Genomic DNA, 19911 nt, shown 5'->3' on the forward strand with positions numbered 1-19911 from the left:
ACAATTTAGAGGAAATTCAAGGTACACAGACTCTGAACCGACAATAGAGACAATCACAAATGAACCTACTATGAATACACTAGTACAGAATGGTGATCCAGTTACACCGGCATCATCTAGAGATTCAATAGTCACTGAAGAACAACAACAAGTAAAAACACCCCGGTATGTAAGATTGAATCATTCTGAAGACCAGATAATTGGAAACAAATTTCAAGGAGTTATGACTAGAGGAAGATTGGCAAATGAGGAGGTATGTCTTATTTCTCAAATTGAACCTACATCAATTAATGAGGCATGTGAAGATAAATATTGGATTAAAGCTATGGAAGATGAATTGGAACAAATTGAAAGGAATAGCACTTGGTCATTACTTCCCCGACCTAAAGACAAAAATGTAATTGGAACTAAATGGGTTTTTAGAAATAAACTTAATGAAGATGGCATGGCAATAAAAAACAAAGCAAGATTAGTGTGTAAGGGATATTCTCAGAAAGAAGGAATTGATTACAATGAAACCTTTGCATCGGTAGCTAGAACTGAGGTAGTCAGACTTTTATTGGCTTTTGCACCACACAAGAACTATAAAGTATATCAAATGGATGTTCAATGTGCATTTCTAAATGGAGATCTTGAAGAAGAAGTTTACATTGAGCAACTTGGTGGATTTTCTTTGATAGATAACAAACACATGGTTTGCAGGTTAAGGAAAGTTATATATGGATTGAAACAAGCTCCTATAGCTTGGTGTGCTAGATTGGACAAATATCTTTTGAAGCTTGGTTACACTAAAGGTAATGCTGACAACAATCTATACTACAAACTAAATAATGATGACATCTTGGTTATTGAAGTTTTTGTTGATGATATAATCTTTGGAGGAGAAGATGGTTTGTGTAAAGACTTTTCTAACAAAATGCAGCAAGAATTTGAAATGTCTATGATTGGAGAGATAAAATTCTTTTTAGGATTGCAGATTTCACAGACTAATAAAGGTATATTCCTATATCAATCTAAGTACTTGAAGGAAATACTAAATAAATTTGGCATGGAAAATTGTAAACCAGTAAGCACACCTATGACTACAACTAAAAAATTATCTTTGAAGGATGAATCTACACCTGTTAATCCGACTAGATACAAATCTATGATAGGAGGTTTACTCTATTTGACACAAACAAGACCTGATATTATGAATGCAGTATGTATTATTTCAAGATTTTAGAGTAATCCTAAAGAAAATCATGAATCAACAGTGAAAAGGATTTTCCGGTACCTACAAGGCACTATAAATCTTGGTTTATGGTATCCTAGAGATGAAAATTTTGACTTATGTGCATACATAGATGCTAGTTGGGCAGGAGATGTGGATGACAGAAAAAGCACCACCGACAGAGCATTTTTTCTTGGCAGCAAACTAATTTCATGGTTGAACAAGAAACAGAGTTGTACAAGTTTATCAACAACATAATCTAAATATGTTGCAGCAACAACTAATTGTACACAGGTATTATGGATCAAGCAAATGTTGAAGGACATAAAGGTAAAATGCAAGGAACCTATAACTATCTACTGTGATAATATGGCAGCAATTGATATATCTAAGAACTTGATATTTCACTCTAAGACTAAACATGTTTCTATCAAATTCAATTTTCTAAAGGAGAATGTTTAAGCAAAAGAAGTGAAATTGGTTTATGTGAATACTAAAGAGAAGATTGCAGACATTTTTACAAAGACTTTGCCTAAGGAAACATTTGAGTATCTCAGAGAGCAACTCGGAGTCCTACCCCCACTGGTAGAGACTTAGACAGTTGATGTTTGTAATCAACCGACATAATTAACAAAGAAATATTTTATTCTGTCTTTGATGAGGAGAGCTACTTCCCAGGGGGAGTAGTTGGTATATTGAATGAGTTGGTATTTTATGATAAGTTCTTTGAACTAATTGTATTTGGTTTTGTATTTCTTTGGCATTTGATGTCAAAGGGGGAGAGATTGATATGAAAAAACACATTATATTTTTCTTTCGGGAGAGATTTATTCCTAGGGGGAGAGATATTATGTATTTTTTTATTTTTCGTTAATGATCTCTTTGGGAGATTGTTGGCTTTTGGTTTTTGGCATTTCTGTTTTGGCACTTTGATGGTTTTTCCATCTTGTGTTGCCATCAATGCCAAAGGGGGAGATTGTTGGAATTTTGGATATGTTGATATGGTTTTGTCATTGATGTCAACACTTGTCATCGCTTGTCAACACTTATCAACACTTGGAGATTTTGGTTATGTTCACCAGCAAGTCAAAGACCTATGCAAAGTCACCGATATTTGGTTCATCGACAGATTATATTGTTCACCGACACTTGGAATGACTTGGAAACTACTTGGTTATGTCGAAGACATTATTTGATCACTTGGTTTTGGCAATTTGGTTAATTGTTTATTCAGGTTTGCATATTTGTTGTTACCAACAAATAGGTCCAGGATAAGCATTGGCAGACATATCTATTCTAGATCAGCACGACATGTTATGGAGATGATTTATTATTATTGTAAATGCATTGAGCCGACATCATGCATCAGATATTGATTTACTTGTAATTGATTTTATTGTAATATCTTTTAGTGAGCCGACCTATTCAATGGGTTTTAGGTTATGATATAAATGTAAGATATCATTTGTGAGATTGAAGAGTGAATGTGGAAAAAGGATTGCAATAAGGTATATGTGAAAATAAGTAGAGCTATACATGCAGACATCATTTGAAGGTTGAAGGAAGGATTTTGTGAAGGCAATCAGAACTAAACCGATACTGAATCCTGCATATGAAGATGCTATTTTGTGTAGTACATTATCATTGGATTTGACCATCCAATTGTAGTTAGTGTGACTCTCATTTTGTGATTGAGCAGTGAACTCTAGGTAGCTGGCCTTTCTGCATGTGCAAAATCCATATTGTACACACATACTATCTGTACTAGTATCATTTGATTATGGGTAAGGCTTCCCACCATGGTTTTTCCCCTTACAGGGTTTCCACGTACAAACATTTGTGTTATGTTTTGTGGATGTTATTGTCTTTCTGTTTCATGCATTAATCTTTATCGGTATTGCAATTAACTGTTAAGACTATCTACTGGCATAAAGTTTGGTTTACCAGTGTTAAGCATTAAGTTTTGATTAATTTAATTTTGGTTGAATTTATTAGACAACTAATTCACCCCCCCCCCCTCTTAGTTGTCTCCGGGACCTAACACATATTATCGTCAATCAAATGGTCAAGCCAAATCTTCAAATAGAATAATCAAACAAATCCTTCGTAAGACCGTGAAAAAGCATGGTAAAGATTGGAATACTTAGTTGATCTACGCTCTTTGGGCTTACCAGATGAGCATGTGTATTGCTATGGGTTGTACTCCTTATAATATTGTTTATGGTGCTGATGCATGCCTTTGGAGTTAGAAATTCCATCTTTAAGGATTTCTCTTAAAGGTATAGTGGATGATGATTCTTATACAGAATAGAGGTTCCAACAACTTGAGATGCTCGATGAGTGACGTAAAAATGCTCTTGAGCATATTCAAGTGTATCATAAAACTTTACAACGAAGATACAATGATAAGGTCATTCAACGTGCCATCTCAATAGGTGATTTAGTACTCTATGAAAATCAGCGCAATGTGAATGCCTTACCTAAGGAAAAAGGAAAATTCAGCCCTAATTGGCTTGGACCATATATTTTCATTGAAGTCTATGGATCAGGTGCTTACAAGATAGCAGATGTGGAAGGTATGCCTCTCAAGGAACCCATAAATGCTATGCATCTTCGTAGATACTACACTTAGTCTTCTTCTCTCTGTCTTTTTCTCTCTCTTTATAGTTTACTCTCTCTCCTTGCACCTTTAATTTCTTCAAATTGGATAATATGTTAGCATATCTTAATTAAATTATGTGGTATTAAATGATATTATATTGTTTAGTCTGCATTACTTCATTCTTGACAAGCATGTTTCTTCACTTGATAGTTTGTCTTGGATTCATTTATGTAAATTGTAATAGATTTAGATTTTTATATGTGCTAGCATGTTATACAATTTCATATGTATTGAGTAGGATTATATCATGTTGTGTTTAATTGGGTTTAATTAAATCACATTAGTCAAATAATTCTTAAGATTAACACATTTTTCTTCTACATCATCAAGTTAGCATTTAATTAAATACTTAGATATTTAATTAAATCACACATGTATCAATTTAATCATGAAGCATTGAGAAATAAATCACATGGAAATTAAATTAGACATACATGTTCATTACCAAATATGTTACTTTTAATCAAAGTAATGCATACATTGTTTTCAAGAATTAAAATAACATGTTTGAGATAAAACATAAGCATAAATGTCATAACATGTATATCCCTGTACATCAAAAAGTATCACAATGCAATAATCTCCTATCCCTAGGACTAGTAGTTGGAGGATGGTGACTAGATGTCCCCTCCTGATCTGGCCATGGGGGAGGACCCATGGGTGTGTATCATGATGTGGAGCGTGAGTGACTCTGCGAGGAGCTCCTACAATCCCTCTACATCATGATCCTACAATATGTGGCTGCCTCTGCCTGAGCCGCTACTAGATCTTTCTCTGTCTGTTGTAGCCTCTCTAACAAAGTACTCTCTCTCTCTCTCTCAAAACCTCCATCCCAACCTAAATGGGGTGAATAGGTCCCCATGCCACCCAACACTCCCCTATGGTCTATGCACTATCTGCGAGGAATTAAAAATATGTGCGATCATGATGAGACCTGTCATTGCATTCTGGATAAGGGAGCACCACTCCCAGATGCCAATTGCATAGATAGAAAGAGGGTTGTCATCAGTAACATTCTATATCATCAAATATAATAATTAAGATGCATAAATTAAATAATCATAAAAATACTATACCTATATCTCCCTCTCGCCAATAAGGGTTGTGGAAAGGGACCTCCTATGACTGGGACCCGCTAGGCTCTCCACACTCATAATGTCTCTACATAGTGGGCACGAGATGGTGGAGACTAGGATTAGGACCCCTTATAGGGTCCTTCTCCACTCACAATGGAATGTTGGGTGGATCTAGGGCTATGATTTCATCCTTGGGGCGATGAGGAACTACATCTAACTCGTCCTCCTCACCCTTCTCATCATCCTCCTCATATTCCTCCTCTTTGTCCTCCTCCTCCTCATCATCGCCATCCTGATATCCCTCTCCTGCATCAGGATCATCTCCATCACCACTAAACTCCTTCTCTCCTACATCATCATCCTGATCATCCGTGTCCTCCTCACCAAGGTCCTCGAATGTATTAGGATCCTCCTCATCACTTGTGTGTCTCTATGGTTTAGGGTTCCCTCTAGGGAAGTCTGCTGGAAAGATGGCTCCAAGGTGTGTCCTACCCCACCATGTGATGTACCAGCAGTGTGTGCCCACATCATCTCTATAGTCGGTCATGATATCCCGAACCAACCCATATGAATCTGTGATATCAATCTTGTTGCTAGTAGGCCTCAAAATGCCTCCTGGCCTAGGAGTCACACGTGAGTTCCAGATATAGATAGGCACATCTGTAGGGACACACTGCTCAAACCCAAACTGTCACCGGACTTGGTCAAAGTAGAATGGGAGTACAATATGGTTGTATCATCCCTCTAGTAGATGGTTCCTTTGCATGCAAAACAACTGCCTATGTATACCTTCCACATGTACATCCTGAGGTAGGGTCTCCATCTGATAACCTCTGCTGTCATGTCAAAAGTCACTCTCCAATGAAAAAAATCTTTGAACTGCCACTCACGGGTGAGAGGTGTAATACCCTAAAAATGGTCAACTAAACCATGGGCCTCTAATCTCGACTACATCACCAAGGTCCTAACCAAAGGCAATTAAATCAACTTGGAGCACCTAATTAATTAATTCCTCAATCATCAATGTCATAGGGCAAATAAATCATTCTATATTAATTAAATGTTTATTTAATTAATTGATCATTCCAAGTAAATCATTTTAATCAATTAACCTATTTATTTAATTAAATATCCTAGCATATTTAATTAATAAATAATTTTCCATTAAATCATTAAAAAGGAATTAATTTGAAAAAATAAATTAAATTTGGAAAAAGGAATCAAATTGAGATATCTTAAAAATCTAATAAATTGAAAAAATCTCAAAAAAGCAATTAAATCAATTAAATATCAAAATTGAATAAAAATATGAATAAATTAGTTTTCCTGATTTTATCTTAAATTTAACTCAATTTCCTTTAAAATTGAAGAAAGCAGCCAGTCACATCAATTCATCTGGATTGTGCTTCCTCTTGGAGAATCTCGACCGCTCATCATTAATCAATCTTGACCCTTGGTCTTGTTGGCCATTTGGTGGAATTGATTATGTCTTGCATTGATGTTTTGTCATTGATGCCAACACTAGCTGTTTGGATGCTTTATCGACACCCTTTTGGTCCCGATAGGTTGAGTGGTTTCTAGTTGATTTGGATCCGACATGATCTAGTAGGCTCTGGTATAGTTTGGTGATGGAATTGGCTTGTCCATGATACTCATGCTCATATTTGGTCAGTTGGTTTTGGTCTGGTGATTAGATGCTATCTTTCTTGCCTAGAAGCTTGGTTTTCGGTTTCGGCAAGGGTTTCACTAGAAGAGCTAAAGGGAAATTTCTATCTTTGCAAGAATTTGATGGTGCTCTAGTTAAATTTGGAGATGACAAAGCATGTATGATCAAAGGAAAAGGAACTATATCATTTGATGGTAAGAACAATACTGACAATGTTTATTATGTTGAAGGTTTGAGGAACAAACTTTTGAGTGTAGGACAATTAGTAGATAAGGGATTTCAATTACAGTTCAAGGATAGAAAATGCAAAATCATTAATAGATCTGGTTTGGAGATTGGAACCGGTACATAGGAAAAAGGTAATATATTTCATTTCAACTCTGGTGAGAAAATATGTTTGATTACAGAGATTGATGAGAGTTGGCTATGGCATAAAAGGCCATATCATGTGAATTTGATTGCATTGTGAAGATAAGTTCAACTAAGGCAGTTAGGGATATACCAAAGATTATGAAGCCCTATAATCCGATATGTAAAGAATGTCAAATGGGTAAACATGTCAGAACCTCTTTTAGGAGTATACAAGATAAATCAAATGGTGTTCTTGATCTTATTCATACTGATTTATGTGGCCCTTCTAGAGTTAAAAGTTTTCAAGGTGATAGATATTTCATGCTAATCATTGATGATTATTCTAGAATGATGCGGATTACTTTTCTTTATGAAAAATTTGAAGCAATTTAAAAATTTTAAAATCTTTAAGACTAAAGTGGAAAATGAGATAGGATTGAAGATTAAATGTTTGAGGTCAGATCATGGTGGAGAATTCACATTCAGTGAGTTTAATAAATTTTGTGAGAAACATGGTATAAGAAGACAATGTTCTGCTCCCCAGACACCTCAACAAAATGGAGTTGTGGAAAGGAAGAACATAACTATCTTGGATGATGCTAGAACAATGATGATGGAAGCTAGTCTACCTCATATCTACTGAAGAGAAGTAGTGAGCACAACGGTTTATACATTCAATAGAGTACATATCAAAGGAGAAATTGGTAAGACACCTTATGAATTATGGCTTGGAAATACACCTACAAATAAGTATTTCATAATCTTTGGTAGTAAATTTTATATCACGAAATATGATATCATTGGGAAATTTGATCCTAGATGTGATGAAGGCATATTTCATGGTTATTCTAATGAAAGGAAAGCATATAGATGTTATAACAAGAGATTGCAGATAATTATGGAGAGTACTAATGTCAAAGTAGATGAGCTGAATAGAAGTCAAATCAAAGTTTATGAGAAGGAACCAATAGTGGAAATGATTATATCTGAACTAGTAGCACCTTTACTAGAATAGAGTGTTGAACTAGTTACTTTGATAGTATTACAGAATTCTACAGTAACTGAAGAACAGGGAAGAGGAATAGAAAGTCAGAAGACTCCCATGTATGTAAAATTAAATCATTTAGAAGATCAAACCATTAGGGCTTAGAGCAATGGAGTGATGACAAGAAGAAGATTTGAAACTAATGAGGTATGTTTAATTTCACAAGTTGAACCGACATTAGTAATTGAGGCATTTAAAGATGAATATTGGTTAAAAGCTATGGAAGAAGATTTAGATCAGATTGAGAAAAATAACACATGGACCTTGGTTCCCCAACCTAAAAATAAAAATATTATTGGAACTAAATGGGTTTTTAGGAATAAATTGAATGAGGATGGCCAAGCTATAAGGAATAAGGCTAGATTGGATTGTAAAGGATATTCTCATAAGGAAGGAATTGATTATGGAGAGACTTTTGCACCTGTAGCTAGGATTGAAGCTATAAGATTATTTCTTGCCTATGTTGCCTATAAAAGCTATAAGGTTTATCAGATGGATGTTAAATGTGCATTTTTGAATGGGGATCTTGATGAGGAAGTTTATATTGAGAAACTTAATGGTTTTTCACTATTAGATGATACAGATATGGTTTGCAAGTTAAGGAAAGCTTTATATGGGTTGAAACAAGCACCTAGAGCTTGGTATGCAAGGTTGGATAAATATCTTTTGAAGCTTGGTTTTACTAAGGGTAGTGTTGACAATAATTTATATTATAAGATGACTGATGATGATATACTGATTATTGAAGTATTTATTGATGACATTATCTTTGCGGGTGAAGATAAGTTATGCATAGAGTTTTCTAAGAATATGGAGAAAGAATTTGAGATGTCTATGATTGGTGAAATGAAATTTTTCTTACGTTTGAAAATTACTCAGACTAATAAAGGTATTTTCATCTGTCAAACTAAATATGTTAAGGAATTGTTGAAGGAATTTGGTATGGGAGATTCTAAACCGATAAGTACTCCTATGGTTACAAGAGAGAAATTGACAAGAAAAGATGTTTATGCACAGAAAAATCCTAAAAGATACAAATCTATGATTGGAGGTCTGCTTTATTCGACTTAGACTAGGCTTGACATTATGAATGTTGTTTGTATTGTTTCAACATTTCAGAATGATCCTAGAGAAAATCATGAGATTGCGGTGAAAAGGATTTTTAGATACTTGCAAGGTACATCAAAATATGGCTTGTGGTACCCTAAGGATGATAACTTTACTTTATGTGCATATATAGATACTAATTGGGCTGGAGATGTTGATGACCGGAAAAACACTTTCGATGGAGCTTTCTTTCTTGGAAAGAAGTTGTTCCATGGATTAGCAAGAAACAATCATGTACTTATTTAACTATTGTTGAAGATGAGTATGTTTCTATTGCTACTAACTATACACAAGTTTAATGGATGAAACAAATGTTGAAGGATATAAAGGTAGATTGTGATGCACCGGTAGTTATTCACTATGATAACTCTGCTGCTATTGATATATCAAAGAATTCAGTATTTCATTCTGAAACAAAGCACATATCTATCAAGTATAAATTTTTGAAGGAAAAGGTGGAAGAAAATGAAGTTAGACTAGTTTATGTGAACACTAAAAAGAAGATTGTAGATATTTTCACTAAACCTTTGCCCAAAGAATCATTTTAGTACCTGAGAGACAAATTGGGAGTTTCTGCCCCTCCGTTAGAGACTTGATTGATGCGGTTTGACATTCGTCCAACATGCATTATCAGAGATACTATTCATTCTAACACTGATGTGGGATGCTACTGCTCAAGGGGAGTAGTCAACTTTGTTATTCAGTAGTTTATGTTTTTGCTTTTATATTTTTGTCAAATTTCTGGCATTGATGTCAAAGGGAAAGAGATATTGATGTGAAAAAGGAAAAGGAAGAAAAGGAAAAAGTCATAGGGGGAGAAATATGAATAAAAAGAGTAAAGGGAGAGATATTGACATTCAGAGTTGTATGTGGGAGATTGTTGGTTGTCTTCCATTAGGGAGACTTGTTTGACATTTCTTGGTACTTAGATGTTTTTCACATCTAGTGTTGCCATCAATGTCAAAGGGGGATTTTGTTGGCCATTTGGTGGAATTGATTATGTGTTGCATTGATGTTTTTTCATTGATGCCAACACTAGTTGTTTGGATGCTTTACTGACACCCTTTTGGTCCTGGTAAGTTGAATGGTTTCTGGTTGTTTTGGGTTCCGGTATTAAAGTTTAAATTTCTAATGGTTCTGGTAATCTGTGACAACTGATTCACTCCCCCCCTGTCAGTTGTCTTTTGGTTATTTGAACTGTCTAACAATTGAATTGCATAAGTGGTGTTGGTGCAGCTTCTGGTGGACTTTTAGGATGATGTTGGTGAACATGTTCGAGACTTGGTAGATGGAGATCATTTATGTAGTGTATGGACCTATACTGGGTCTCGGTTGATCTAGGTTATGGAATGACTTTAATGTAACATGTGGATTGGACCTCTCAATGTATTTTTGAGATGTCTTATGTGTTGGATATTATTTGTTTTATCTAAGGCCAACATGGTTTGTAATTATGTAATTGGTTAATTATCTGGTGGCCGACCTGATTGTTTATGGTCGAGGGTTTTTATATATAGATGTAAGATCTCATTGTAGATCATCATGGTTATGTTAGAGGTCATCATCAAGGAATGTAATGTGTGAATAATGTAATATCATTTAAGCAGAGGATTTGGTCGATCATTGGAGATCAAATTGGGTATATGTAAGAGGATTTAGTCCTCCGGTATTGAGCTTAACCAGAACTGTACTCAGGCATAGGAGATGCTATCTTTTGTAGTTCAACACTTCTTTGGATTGTAGTCTGGATTAATATGTAGTTAGTGAGGCTCCTTTTGTGATGAGTAGTGCACTCTAAGCTGTTGGCCTTCCTGCAAGTGCAGGCCCCTCAATTGTAATTCACATACTTACTGTAGAAGTATTATTTGACTATGGGTAGGCTTCCCACCGTGGTTTTTCCCTTTATTGGGTTTTCCATGTACAAATCTTGGTGTCATGTGGATGGTATTTATTCTGTGATTATTGTTTATGCTTAATTGGTTTAACTGCTATTCCGATATTAATGTTTTGGGTTTTAGTATTAAAGTTTAAATTGTTAATGGTTCTAGTAATCTATGACAATTGTTTCACCCCCCCTTCTCAGTTGTCTTCGGGTTATTTGAATTGTCTAATAGGTCTCTCTGGATTTTCTATAAATTCAGGCTCTCATCTCTAAAAAAAAAAACCTTGGAGATTTATTGTTATTATGTTATTTTTGCTCTAGATTCATTGAGAATATTATGCTTTGAGATTATTGCATCTTCTCTTTTTGCATGTTTAGTTTAATCATATCTAGCTTAATCTTGCATACTTAGCTTAATCTTGCATCCATTTAGCTCAATTTTTTTGCTCATATAGATTAAATCCTTTGTCTTGGTGTAGTCTATGTTGGCCATTTGGTGGAATTGATTATGTGTTACATTGATGTTTTGTCATTGATGCCAACACTAGCTGTTTGGATGTTTTAGTGATACCCTTCTATTCCTGGTAGGTTGAGTGGTTTTTGGTAGATTTGGATCTGGCATGATCCGATAGGCTCTAGTATAGTTTTATTATGGAATTGGCTAAATCATGACACTCATGTTCATATTCAGTAAGTTGGTTTTGGCCTGTTGATCAGATGCTATCTTGTTTGCTTAGAAGCTTGGTTTCTAGTTCAGGCGAGGGTTTCACCGATAGAGTTTTTGATGAAGATCTTTGATGAATTGCATAAGTGGTGTTGGTGCATCTTCTGGTGGAGTTTCAGGATGTGGTTGGTGATCTTGTTCGAGACTTGGTGGATGGAGATCATTGTTGTAGTGTGTCGACCTATACTGGGTCCCAGTTGATGTAGGTTATCAACTAGTTTAATGAAGCGTGTGGATTGGACCTCTCGATACGTTTTCAGGATGTCTTACATGTTGGATATTATTTGTTTGGTATAAGGCTGAAATGGTTTTTAATTATGTAGTTGATTTATTAGTTGGTGGCTAACCTAATTGTTTATGATCAAGGGTTTGTTTATATAGATGTAAGTGTAGACATCTAAAAATGGTCAATGCTTGCGGAGTCATACTTTAACATTTGCGCATTGCCTTATTTTAGGGTTTTTTGTGTCACATTAACATTTCTTCTATGTTGCATACTTGGTCTTTATCATTTGCGAGCATCAAGTCTTTCTTCTGCATTCTTCATTTGTCTCACTTTCGAATTTGGTCTTGTCGATAATAATCTTCAGTCATGATTTTGGTCGATCTTATCCTATCGTATCAATGTGCGTGTTCATTTGTCATCATTTTGGACATCGTTAATCCTAATCGATGATGCAATTAGGGTTTTGTCCTCTAGTTAATCTTGTCATTTTGTAATCGATTTGTCATCGATCGTTGTCATTTTGCGATCGATTTGTCATCGATCGTCGTCCTTCTCAATCATGTCAATTTGGATCAATTAGTTATTGTTCCTCGTCAATTGGTGCATTTATCAATCAAATCATTTATCAGCATTGGTCCTTCATTAATCAGAATCATGATCAAATCGATATCAATTGTCTTTTGTCAAGACCTAATTGTCGTCCTTGCATTTCTAATTCATCTTCTAGGGTTTTATGGTTTATTCATTTAACCTTGTTTGTCATTTTCCCTCTAGGTTAAATAATTTATTTATTTATCCTAAGTCTTCTTGTCACAATTAAATATTTATTTAATTAGCTAATTAATTCCTCCTCTTTTTGTAAATTAATTAATGAATGAAAAATTATTAATTAATTTACCTAATTTCCTCATTTTCTAATTTCCTAATTTCAATTTCCACCTAATTAATTTCTCTCTAGTCTCTCCCTATTTTTGTGCTTTGGTGGAAGCATGAATTTCTCATGCGTCATACTATTGGCATAGCAAGATGTCATAGGCTTTTAGTCCTCTAACCTTTGCATTGGCAATATGTCATAATTCATGACATAGAAGGTGTCATAACCTTCTTCCTTCAACTCAATTTTGCCATTTTGAAATCAATTGCCTCTAATATCAATTTCATGCTAATCTTGTCTTTTCTCCAATTTATCTATAAATTGGATGAATTTCTTCAATGAAAGGGTCCATCTAATCAAGCTTCTAGTATTCTTGAGCTACTGTCTTGTCAATCTTGCTTTCACATTACGCTTATGCACTTGAAGGTGAGATCCACAAAACAAAGCAATTTGAAGGAGAAAGAAGGACAATGGAGAATCATGGAGGAGACATTCATGTTTGCATTGGTTTGCATTTGAATTGAATGTTTTATTTCCCTTTCTCTATTGAATGTTTTTAGGAGTGTTGTCATTGCATTCTGGTTTTGTGATTGAGCTAGTTTAGTGTTTCTATTGCTTTGATGATTTCCATATTCCTAGCTACATTTCTTGGTGAACCTGACATGAACTAACCCCCTAACCATGCTTTTGAGTGCTTTTGAGCTGATTTGCAAGTGAAAAACCCAAGAAATAGGGTAATTCAGGGCTTTTTGGGCACTTCTGCGCCTGTGTAGGAGAGATATGCGCTTGTGTCAAGTGATCTGCGCCTATGTCAAGGACTTCTGCGCTTGTGTCGATGTATTCTGCGCCTGTGTCAATGCATTTTGCGCCTATGTAAGACATTCTGTGCCTGTGTAAGGCCAGAAATAGAGGTAAAAATCAGTGATTTCACTTGCAAAATTACTTTGTTTTGCATTCTATTCTAGTATTCTGGTTTTCTTTGGTACTAATTCTCTATGTAGCACCTTGCAATTACACATGGAGAAGACAAAAGTGAAACTACTAACAAGTCTTATGCAGGTTCGCTAGTCAAAGACCAAACAAATCAAACTTCTAACTTAGTGATTTTGCAGGTTGCCTTGTACTCCAACTAAACTTTGTGTTTGTAATTCATAATTAGGCACCTAGTATGATTGCTAAGTAGGATGGAATGAACATGTGTTTGCTTTGATTTTTGAGTTTGACATTGGAGTAGGAGAGTATGTTCTCATCCTTCTTAGGGTGATCAGAAATCCAGATCTTCGTTACCATTGTCATGTTTTGGATTGTTTGTCACCTTTAGAGGGCCTGCCTTCCCGACCATTTGCTTTCTTTTGCAAGCAAGTGACAATCGTGAGAAGGGGACGACCCAAAGTGAGTACAGCTAGAGTACCTTGGCATTCTAACTCACTATAAATAAATACCCAATGGGCGAAAGCTTTGAAGGAAGGGTTACGTGGGAATTGTAGTTACTTGGGAAGTGATGACCCTTGGACTCTTTCTCATATCAACATCTAAGTAGGGCCTCATGGTCTAAATCATGCTTGTGTGACTACATTTGTTTGGTATCTTGGTGGACTTATGTCTCAATCACGCTTGCGTGACACCAAGGAGTAATGCTTAACATAAATCCTTATTAAACACCTTGTATTTAGAGGCCAAAAATCCTTCTAGTTGCTTGAGAAGGATGAGTTCAGATACTTGGAAGAGATACTAAGTTTGCCATGGGGAGATTTCCATGGGGATTGATGCTTGGCTGCCCTGAGAAGTGAGTGTTGTGGAGGGGAGCTCGTGGGGTCAAGCATCTATGTATTCTCCTTGAATCTCATAACGAGTCTACCTCTCAAGTACCTACTGTCTTTACCTACCATAAGAAATGTGTGAATGAGCATGATTGTCTTGAGTCTAAGTTAAAATATCTTGTCTTCTTTGCTTGTCAAAAGTTGAGTTGTGTTTCATTTCAAAAACAAGACAAATTGATTCAAAACAAGGTTAAACACAAGAGTATTTCATTCAACAAAGTTCAAAACAGCTTCAAACATGGTTGTCAAACATTTTTCAAAATCTTGTCTCAACATTCATGTCACTTAGATTTAGGTTCATCCTAGGTTTGCATTTTGTAAATTCATTGTCAACTACCAAGGTTAAGTTTCACTTAGGTCATACTCCTTTGCATATCAATAAAAGTCATCCATTTGCATGTGTCCTCTTGCATTAGAGTAATACCATTTCATAATTCAACCTTAGGTTTTGCCCTAGGTTGACATTGTCATACATTTGCATTTGCATACCCTAGGTTTTTTCATTAAGCTTAGGTCATTATCATATCATATTAGGATCATTTGCATAGTAATTGTCCCTTTGCATATAGTGTCAAAACTAGGTTTTGTCATACTTGAGTAATCCAAATCTTTGAATAAACCCTAAGTTATTGTTAAGAAGTTTAGACCTTATCAAACTTTTATCTTTTGTCATCAATGTCATTTGGTCAAACCTAGCTTAGTATCCAAGCATATAGGGGAGACATTGTCATTTTGTCCTTTTGTCACTCGGTCCTTTTGTCCTTTGAGGTCTAGACATCATTTCAATTTCCTAAGGGTCTCTTTTTAGATTTACATTCCAAAAAGTTTGTCAAAATCTTGAAAAAAAACCAAAAACATAGGTTGCATTCTTGCTATAGATTGCATTTTCATCTATTTAGTTTGCATTTAGTTGCATATCATACATTATCCTTGAAAAATTCCAAAAATATTGCATTTGCATAGTGACATGCCTGTTGAAACAAGGTCAAAATCTAAGAAGATGGACGAACCAATGTATCAACCCATTGACAACATATCAAATTCACAGTTTCAAACTAGTCAAATAGTACAAATTGAAGGTGTGTCAAACACATCATTACCACCATATGGAATGGTTCAACTTGGACCACCTCCATTATATGAACCAGTATTTGTACCCATGCAACTAGGACATGGGAGTGTTCCACCAACAACAAGAGGAAATTCACCTTTCGATTGGAATCAACCAAACCTGCAACATGATATTCAAACATTATATGAGGAACAAACTCTTTCACACGGATTTGGTTCAGATCAAGGCATTCAACAGGAGACAAATCCAAATGTTTTACCAGATTCTTCATCAGATTCCAATGCTTCCGATGATGTTGATATGTTCCTTAAAGATCCTAAGATGACGAAAAAGATGGATAAATTCTTGAACAAGGTCTTTAAGATGTTCCCACAAAAATATCTTGACATGATGAGTAATGTGACCTCCTCAAGTGAGCAAATCAATGTGCAAAAACAACAGGGTAGTGAGCTGTTAAGTTTCTCTCCACATCCAAATGAAGAAAATGTGCAACAAGAAACTCAACCTACCTTGATGGGTAAACGTGCTTCAAAGGCATTGACAGTGACTATTCCTCAAAAGTCACCATTTGAAACAATAAATAATCCATTATTTAATACAACACCTGTAACACAAGATCAAATGAGGACCACACAAATATTGATAGTTGTCCCTCAACAAGAAGCGGTTCCTCACATGCATAAAATTGGATCAAAATCTAAGATGCAAGAAAACTTCACGATTGGAATGCCTAATCTCACCAATGTCCAAAACAATTCCACAATGCAGCAAAGTTCCTATGTCCCATTAAGCTCAATATATTTGCCAAATACTCAAGTACCGGCTATGCAAGCTATTGTGATAGATCCTTCGATAATGGTGACACAAAGAGCTACAGATAATGATTTGCATCAACAACAAATGTTGCAACAATTGAGTAATACACAAAAGGTACAATCGAATGTGCAAACAAACAATGCACAACAACAACAATATCATATTCGACAAAAAGTTGTAGCGCCCTCTACACCATTACAAGTTAATGCAAACTTGCAACCATCACAATGGGTTGGACAAACGACACAACAAGTCAATGCAAGTGTCATACCCCATCTAAAGGAGAAACAACAAAAACCTCCCAAACAAAGTTTTTTGCAAATGATGGGATTTACACTGAGACAACAACAATTGACACAAAGTCAACAACTTCCAATTCATTAGCATCAACAACAACATATGCCTCAATATGCACCAAGACAAACAAGTTATCATACTTCACAACCGCAATTGACGTCTGCGCAATATCAACAACACCCTCAATTGCAATATCAACCTAGGCTACAAACGATGATTCCACCACAAGAAGCACATCCACAAGGTCAATATCAAGGCATGGCACAACCACAACAAAAAGAGGTGTACCAAGAACATTATATGCCAGAGACACCAAAGACGACAATTTCAGAGCATCAACAACCGATCAGAAACATGATGTATCGACAAAGAGTACCCACCAAGATTAATGATGGACCTCCAAAATCTGACACAATCGCACAATAGCTTGAGAAGTTGCAACGACAAGTCGCTGCATTGGAAACCAAAGGACAAAGAAGTTGTACACAGATCAAGATTTATGTCCTAATCCATTTGACAAGAGCTTGTACATGCCTCCCTTCCCTAAGCATTTTGAGGCACCTAATTTTGAGAAATATAAAGGGAATGGCAATCCAAAAGACCACATTCGAGCATTTTTTGCGGCATGTATTGAAGTGAGTTATGAGGAAACATATTTAATGCACTTTTTTGCATGAAGTCTCACTGGACTAGCCATGGATTGGTATTCGCATTTGCCAGGGAATATAAAGACTTGGTCGGAATTGGCTCAAAATTTTATATCTCACTTCGCATTCAACATTGACAATGACGTGACCATGTCATATTTATGCAACACCAAGCAAAAGAAAGGTGAACCATTAGTGACGTTCTTGCAATGATGGCGAAGCTTGTATAGTCGTTCTTCCCTAGACATACCTGAAGAACAACAAGTGAACTTATTTATTCAAAATTTGGTCCCAGAAATGATGTATGAACTCAAATTGAAAAGTCCTAGTACCATTGAGAAACTCATTAAGAAAGGGATGAACATTGAAACTACTCTTGTAGCTAAGGGAATCATTAAGCTCAACAAAGACAGTGACAACACAAACAATTCAGGGGATAGAAATAAATTTTGGTACAAAAACAAGAATGTCACTAATGATGGAGTTGTTGACACAAGAGCGGTGAATCCAAATCCACCCCCATTCACAATCAATAAATTGAGTGCTCCTAATATGTCAACTATGGAACAAAATCAAACACCAGCAATTAATGTTACTCAATAGCTGCCACATCAACAATACACTCAACAATATAATCAACAACAAGGTCAGCAACAAAACTAGCAACGAAAGACTTTCCGATCCAGAGATGGACCTCCTCAATAGTTTACGCCATTGGGAGAGCCTATTGAGTTAGTAATGAAACAATCAATACAAGCAAAATTTATCAAGTTACCAGATATCAAGGTAGAACCATTGGTAAAGCCACATTGGTGGAATGATAATGCCTATTGTGAATACCATCAGTCAAAAGGACATAAAACTGCATCATTTTTTCAATTGAAACATATGATTCAAGATTTGTTAGATCAAGGAGTAATTGAGGTGGACCCGCCCAACGTGACCTCTAACACTGATCATACAATTTTCAAAACTCCTTTGCTTGATCATGACAAGGGTAAAGCATCTTCTTCGAACTCTACCCAAACAACAAATTATGCAAATACTGGTTATAACAATGTCATCAATTATTTTTGAGCATCAAATGAGTATGTTTCCACCCTAAGAATAAAGGAGCAAGATCCCTCTTGCGCAGTCACCACTCGTTGATCCAAAATAGTCTTGAAAGGAGCTCTTGCAGTTCCTTCCAAATCAACTCCTACGAGTCAGTATAATCTCCTAGATCATTTGGAAAAGACACCTGCACAAATATCAATCCTTGAGTTGTTGAAAATGTCCCCCATGCATCACGCAGTCCTAGATAAAGCTTTAATTGAGTCTATTATCCCGATAGACATTGATGTTGACCAGTTTCAAGCCCGAATTGGACATCTAGCTGTTTCCCAACATGCCGCCTTTTCTGACAATGATATCTCTCCTGATAAGCTCCCTCATAATGATCCATTACATCTCAAAGTCTTTGTCCATAATTGCAAAATCTGACGAGTCTTGATAGATGGTGGAGCGGATCTTAACATCTGTACCTTGAGAGTGGTCATTGGCCTTGGTTATACAGAAAATGACATTGATTCTTCCAAAAGAATAACAATCAAAGCATATGATGATGCTAAGTGCCCATCTAAAGGGATAATTACACTACCTATCAGAGTCAGTCCAGTGATAGAAAACACTTTCTTGTAGGTCCTAGACCTCGATCTCCCTTACAATATGATTCTTGGCCGTCTGTGGATCCATGCAATGAAAGCAGTTCCATCCACTTATCATTAATGTTTAAAATATCCTTACAATGGAACTGAGATAACAATTCCAAGGGATCCTAATCCATTTCAATTTTGTGCTGCTCTAAAGGATTCCCCACAGCAGCAAGTCACAGTCAATAGAGAGGCCCGCTCACATAGTTATGTGGATCCTAATGAATTGTTAGATGCTGTCAAAGGAAAATTGAAGATATAGGACCAAGGATGTAGAGATTATTCAATGGCTCAAACATTCCTCATCGGGAATTTACCAATATCTCCAAAATCATATGGCAAACCACATTTTTTGCAAAAGGAACCTAAGGTAGTTATTTAATATCAGCCCCCCACTACATTTACAAGATGGGGTGAACTTGACAAAGAAACTTTGGATGATGATGTCATAAACTAGGTTTATAAGGATCCAATTGAGACACCACCTATCAGGTTGTCGGTGGAGCGGTACGGAAAAGGATTTACTATGTTGTAGAAGAAAGGATATGATGGCTATAGTGGCTTAGGCCCTGACAAGAAAGGAAGGCTAGAACCTATTATACCTAAGATGCGACCTCCAACTTTAGGGTTAGGTTTTGTGCCATTGCGAATTGGACCCTCGTCTACCAAAATGACCACATGTAGAAAGGGGTGTGACTCTGATGATGAAACAACACCTAAGGATACCCAACCCAAAACTGAT

At 35.9% G+C, this 19911-nt stretch overlaps 1 protein-coding gene across 1 annotated transcript in view; it reads right to left on the reverse strand.

The window, feature by feature from the left end:
- Window positions 1–5099: 5099 nt before the first annotated feature.
- The window catches only part of LOC131033264 (uncharacterized), a 40862-nt gene continuing 26050 nt past the window's right edge, over window positions 5100–19911 (reverse strand). Inside the window, exon 2 of the mRNA XM_059212227.1 lies at window positions 5100–5381. Within this exon, the coding sequence (XP_059068210.1) occupies window positions 5100–5381 (282 nt within the window). The remainder of the gene's footprint in view (window positions 5382–19911) is intronic.

The sequence above is a fragment of the Cryptomeria japonica genome, chromosome 10, assembly GCF_030272615.1.
Source record: "Cryptomeria japonica chromosome 10, Sugi_1.0, whole genome shotgun sequence".
Lineage (NCBI taxonomy): Eukaryota > Viridiplantae > Streptophyta > Pinopsida > Cupressales > Cupressaceae > Cryptomeria > Cryptomeria japonica.